Genomic DNA, 4,749 nt, shown 5'->3' with positions numbered 1-4,749 from the left:
AAGGCCGCGTTATGCGCTTAGAGGGCTTCATTCGCCACACTCCAATTCACGTGTTTATTAACTCCGGGGCCGATCAAAGTTTCCTTAATCCACAAGTGGCGGCTCACTTGGGACTACATGTTGACATTACTCGAACCGCAGCAGTTATGGTGGCTATAGGGCGTTGTTTCCGCACCAAAAGGGTGGCTCCCCAAGTTCCGGTGCGTCTTCAGGAATATACATTTACTAGCGATTTCCACCTCCTAGCGGTGACGGGCTGCGATATGGTATTAGGTGTGGATTGGCTCGAGACCTTGGGTCTCATCGGTTGGAACTTTTTACTTAAGATTATAGAGTTCTCCGTGCAAGGAACGAACTATCAGTTGGTGGGCTCGTCCATCTCGACTGCCCTTTCATCCACGGTCCAGCCGTAGGTCACTACTTTTGGTGAGTCTCCTCTACAATCCATACCACACCTGGCCAGTTTCACCACAATGGAGAAATGCCTTGTCTAGTAGTGGAGTGGTAGAACGTGGTGACTCAGCACTACCCTTTTGTTTAAATGCCTTGTCTACACTTTTGTCTGTAGTGTCTGATGTGGGTATACAAATCCCATTGTGATACCCTTTTGAGATATGAATGAAAAATCACTTTTATATTTCCTCTGTATTTCTTTTTTTTTGCATTCTGTCTTTGGGTGCTGCTGGAACCTACCATTTTGAGTATGGTTTGTGATGGGTTTTGGGTATCCTTCCTCTCTTGTACTTTTTCCTCTTGGTTTTTATTCTTCTCTTCCAACTTATGGCCTCAATGATATTAGATAAGGCATTTTTAATTATGTTGCTAATACTTAGAACTTTGGATTGTACTAATCCCTTAAAGCATTTTGATTTTTGACATTTTGTTATGTTGGTTGGAGAATTGGAGACTTTTGATTTTGATTCTTGAATGCTATTGCTCTCTGTGCATTTCTACTTCCACAGTGCAGAGCACACAGGGAGCTGCCTCATAAGTCATAACACAGCAGCAGGAAACAAAACCCAGAAAAACAAAAAAACAAAAAAACCGAAACCACGTTCGGTACCAAATCGGTACTCAGTCCAAAATCGAACTGTACCGGAAATATTTTCAGTATCGGTTTCTCTTCATACCGTACCGAAGTGTATCTTACCCACCCCTTCTGAGAGATGCATTTGAATGAATAACGAAAATGGCTTCGTTTTGGCTGGCCTCTCGCTCGTCACGTAGGTTTCTGAAACCTTCAGTGTCCCTCTCCCGCACCCTATTCGCAGTCTCTTCTTATCACCCAACTACAGCCACCGCCATTCCTAACCCTAACCCTAACCCTTATCAGAACGCAAGCCCGTTGGGCCCATTCAATCAAAGGCACCGTTGGACTCCAAGCTCCGTTGAATTTGATCTCAGACTCTTAGCGCACCTCTCCAGCTCGCCTTCGTCAACTGGCGAGAAGAACGACGGAAATCAGGGCGGCCATGGCACCAAGGCTGAGGCTTCTTGGATCGACTTGTATTTGCCGAGGCAAGCTCGGCCTTATGCTAAGCTCGCTCGCCTCGACCGGCCCATTGGCACCTGGTTGCTCGCTTGGCCTTGTATGTGGTAAGTGATTTTTACTTCAATTTTTGAACTCGGTTTCTCCATTTCATTGTTTTGTAAAATTCACTGATAGCAATTTGGATTAAGCTGCTTGTTTTGTTTTTCTGTATAAGCGATATTCGATTAAACTAATCTAATAGAACTCTGGTGCATAGAGGGGAGCATATTTACTTGTTGAAGTAAAAACAAGAGTGTTGTGTAACATTGGCAACGGTATATTTATTTGTTTAGTTGAAGTTGTCTGAAATACATATGCTTGTTGGTGCAGGTCAATAACATTGGCAGCAAGCCCAGGGCACCTTCCTGATTTTAAGATGATGACACTATTTGGATGTGGCGCTCTGCTTTTGAGGGGCGCTGGCTGCACCGTAAATGATCTCCTTGACCGGGATATTGATACCATGGTAACGTCCACAACCATTGCATTTTCAGTTGGAATATGATGCTCGTTTTGGTTTGGTTTTTGATCATGTGATGACGAGTATGCATTATTGTTTCAGGTCGCACGCACAAAGTTGCGGCCAGTTGCAAGTGGTGTTTTGACCCCCTTTCAGGGGCTTTGCTTTCTTGGATTTCAATTGCTTTTGGGTCTTGGGATTCTCCTCCAACTGAATAATTATAGGTTTGTATCTTTTGTATCTACCCTTAAACCCATGGATTTTTTAATTGTTCTCTTTTAGTATATAAATTAGGTTAAACCAATATTATCTGCAAGCACATGAAACTTATGTAGTTCGTTGGAATTTTCAGCCGTGTTTTAGGGGCTTCATCTTTGTTGCTAGTTTTCTCCTATCCTCTCATGAAGAGGTTCACATTCTGGGTAATTAAACCTTTTGTTTCTTATCCTGAAGCTTTATTCTTTAACTTAGACGTGCTGTTTCATAACAGTGGACTGATAATTTGGTAATGCTTTCATGCTTGGTGCAGCCTCAAGCTTATTTAGGGTTAACCTTCAATTGGGGAGCTTTGTTAGGATGGGCTGCTGTTAAAGGAAGCATTGATCCAGCTGTAGTGCTCCCATTGTACTTTTCTGGAGTATGCTGGACACTTGTGTATGATACGATATATGCACATCAGGTACAACAAACTAGTCACTATATTGCTCATGTGGTCAGAAGCTGTGGTTTCCAATATTTGATTGTGATGAAATGGATTATGGAGGATTAAGAGAACTTTTCAAATGTAATCCAACCAAAGATGTTTCTGACCATGATTGCAGGACAAGGAAGATGATTTGAAAGTAGGTGTTAAGTCTACGGCTTTGAGATTTGGCGATTCAACTAAGGAGTGGATTACTGGCTTTGGAATTTTGTGCATGAGTAGTCTTGCCCTTAGTGGATATAATGCTGAAATTGGTTTTCTTCTTTCTTCCTTTGTGTGCATCTCTGTTCTTTTTTTTTTCCCTTTATCATTGTTGGAACTTCAATCTAAATTTTCTTTTTGTTTCTGCCACATCCTCACACCCAAATCGTTAAACTTTGGAGCAGGTTGGCCATATTATGCATTTTTGTCGGCTGCTTCTGGACAATTAGCTTGGCAGATATGGACAGCTGACCTTTCATCCCGGGCTGATTGCAATAGAAAGTGAGTATTACAGTCATATGATTTTGCTTTCAAGTATTCATATAGGTTAAATATGTGTATTGCATCAATATAATTTTTGGCTTCTTGCATATTTGTCCAATCAAAGATGAACAAAAAAGGAAAGGTGGAGGTTGGAATTGGTTTTTGAATAGTGTAGTGTGTGTTGGTCGGTCTATGAAAAGAACAACACTGTTTAGGTGTAAGAACTATTTACTTCGTTTTGCTTTGAACATAATCGGTTGCTGAGCTTGCCCTTGTCTTGGTTTCAGATTTGTGTCGAACAAATGGTTTGGTGCTATTATTTTCAGTGGAATCCTGTTTGGAAGACTTTCATCTTAGGGGTAAAGAATGGTTGGATGCAACCTCGGGGAACTACAATTAATTCGAGTATGGGTCTCTTTTACAAATGCATGTCTTCACCTTCTGACTGCAACAGAATTGCATACTGATACGGTCGAAGTTTAAATGATTTATGGTGACCTGCTTGTTAAATTTGCAAGAAAGCTCCCGGATTGAATAAGTGGAGGCTGCGAGATTATGCGTGTCGCGTCTACACTAGAGGTCTCCCACTGCAAGATATTTGCTATTGTGGTTGCATAACTATACACCAGACCCTGTTCTTGGGGCTTGTTCAATTGTAAGGGCAGAACGATTTTGGCAGTCAATGCATTTGCAACTAACGTAGTAATATCCATTTCCTAGGTGGCAATTTTGTTGTAACATCATTCTTTTTGGTACATGAGGATATAATTGTAAGGTCACTATTTCGAGTTAAACATCGATCAAGGGAGTCGTATGAGGTTATTTCTTTGTGGATACCTTTTTGTTTCCTGTATGAGTTCATCTGTGGAGATCTGTTCTGGCAGCCACAGCGGCGGATCACGTAAATTGTACTCTAAATTTTGTATGTGAAACAAAATAGGAATGAACGTTGAAGATATGGTGTCTCAGTTTGCTGCTTCAGTTGCTCTCACGCACGAGGAGCAACAGGTGATCGTTGTGGATAAACAGGAGGCAATATCCTTGAAGACCTCTAAGGTCTTTCTAGTGGAGCAAACTTTGAAGGAGACGTTCAAAATCGAGGAGTATAGTTAGGTTTTAAAAGCTACAGAGAAACTGGAATGCCGATTTGCTCAACTTGCTGCCTTGCAGTAAAATATATGTACATGCCGTGTCAAGTACAATATTTGCAAGCGAATAGGAAACTACCCTCCAAATTCTTTGAGGCAGCATTTTTTGGGTCCACTGCTCCTTCTCCTTAAGAGTATCTGCAATCGCACGAACAACATATCAACATATCAGCAATAACAATTGTTAATACCCACAACCCCTAATCCCGACAAACCTAATGCCTAAACCCAGCAAGATGTTTTTTGTTCTCTCCCCTGTTGCTCTGGTTTTAGGGTTTTGGGAAAATATACCCTTCCATGGCAGTGTGATCTCCCCTGTTACTCCTGTTTTTAGGGTTTTGGGAAGTAAATAGAAAAAGAGATTAATTTATTAGAACATTGATTGGGAAGAATGTGTATTAGGCGGCCGTCTGGTTGGAAGAGTTTTCAAAATATTATTTAT

General features: G+C 41.3%; 1 protein-coding gene across 3 annotated transcripts; it reads left to right on the top strand.

Moving 5' to 3' along the window:
• The first annotated feature begins 1,006 nt into the window (after positions 1 to 1,006).
• Positions 1,007 to 3,981, top strand: LOC126603735 (4-hydroxybenzoate polyprenyltransferase, mitochondrial-like). Of its 3 annotated transcripts, XM_050270684.1 has the most exons (9): positions 1,007 to 1,596; positions 1,862 to 1,997; positions 2,094 to 2,215; positions 2,344 to 2,413; positions 2,521 to 2,670; positions 2,813 to 2,948; positions 3,081 to 3,177; positions 3,447 to 3,564; positions 3,682 to 3,981. In XM_050270684.1, exons 1-8 carry the CDS (start codon positions 1,190 to 1,192, stop codon positions 3,514 to 3,516), a joined length of 1,188 nt encoding a protein of 395 aa, XP_050126641.1. In that variant the 5' UTR covers positions 1,007 to 1,189; the 3' UTR covers positions 3,517 to 3,564; positions 3,682 to 3,981. The 3 variants fall into 3 exon arrangements, 2 of the variants coding, with proteins under 2 accessions (XP_050126641.1, XP_050126640.1); XR_007616364.1 differs by lacking the exon at positions 3,682 to 3,981 and having other exon boundaries at positions 2,813 to 2,968; XM_050270683.1 differs by having other exon boundaries at positions 3,447 to 3,981.
• The last annotated feature ends 768 nt before the right edge of the window (positions 3,982 to 4,749 follow it).

Source organism: Malus sylvestris, chromosome 15 (assembly GCF_916048215.2).
Source record: "Malus sylvestris chromosome 15, drMalSylv7.2, whole genome shotgun sequence".
Taxonomy (NCBI): Eukaryota; Viridiplantae; Streptophyta; class Magnoliopsida; order Rosales; family Rosaceae; genus Malus; species Malus sylvestris.
Note: the sequence above shows the minus strand (reverse complement) of the source record. Positions and strands in the feature narration are given on the sequence as shown.

Coding starts and splice junctions, on each gene's coding strand:
- LOC126603735 (XM_050270684.1), top strand. CDS start 1,190: ATGGCTTCGTTTTGGCTGGCCTCTCGCTCGTCACGTAGGTTTCTGAAA. Junction 1,998..2,093: donor ACCGGGATATTGATACCATG/GTAACGTCCACA, acceptor TTATTGTTTCAG/GTCGCACGCACAAAGTTGCG. Junction 2,414..2,520: donor TGAAGAGGTTCACATTCTGG/GTAATTAAACCT, acceptor TGCTTGGTGCAG/CCTCAAGCTTATTTAGGGTT.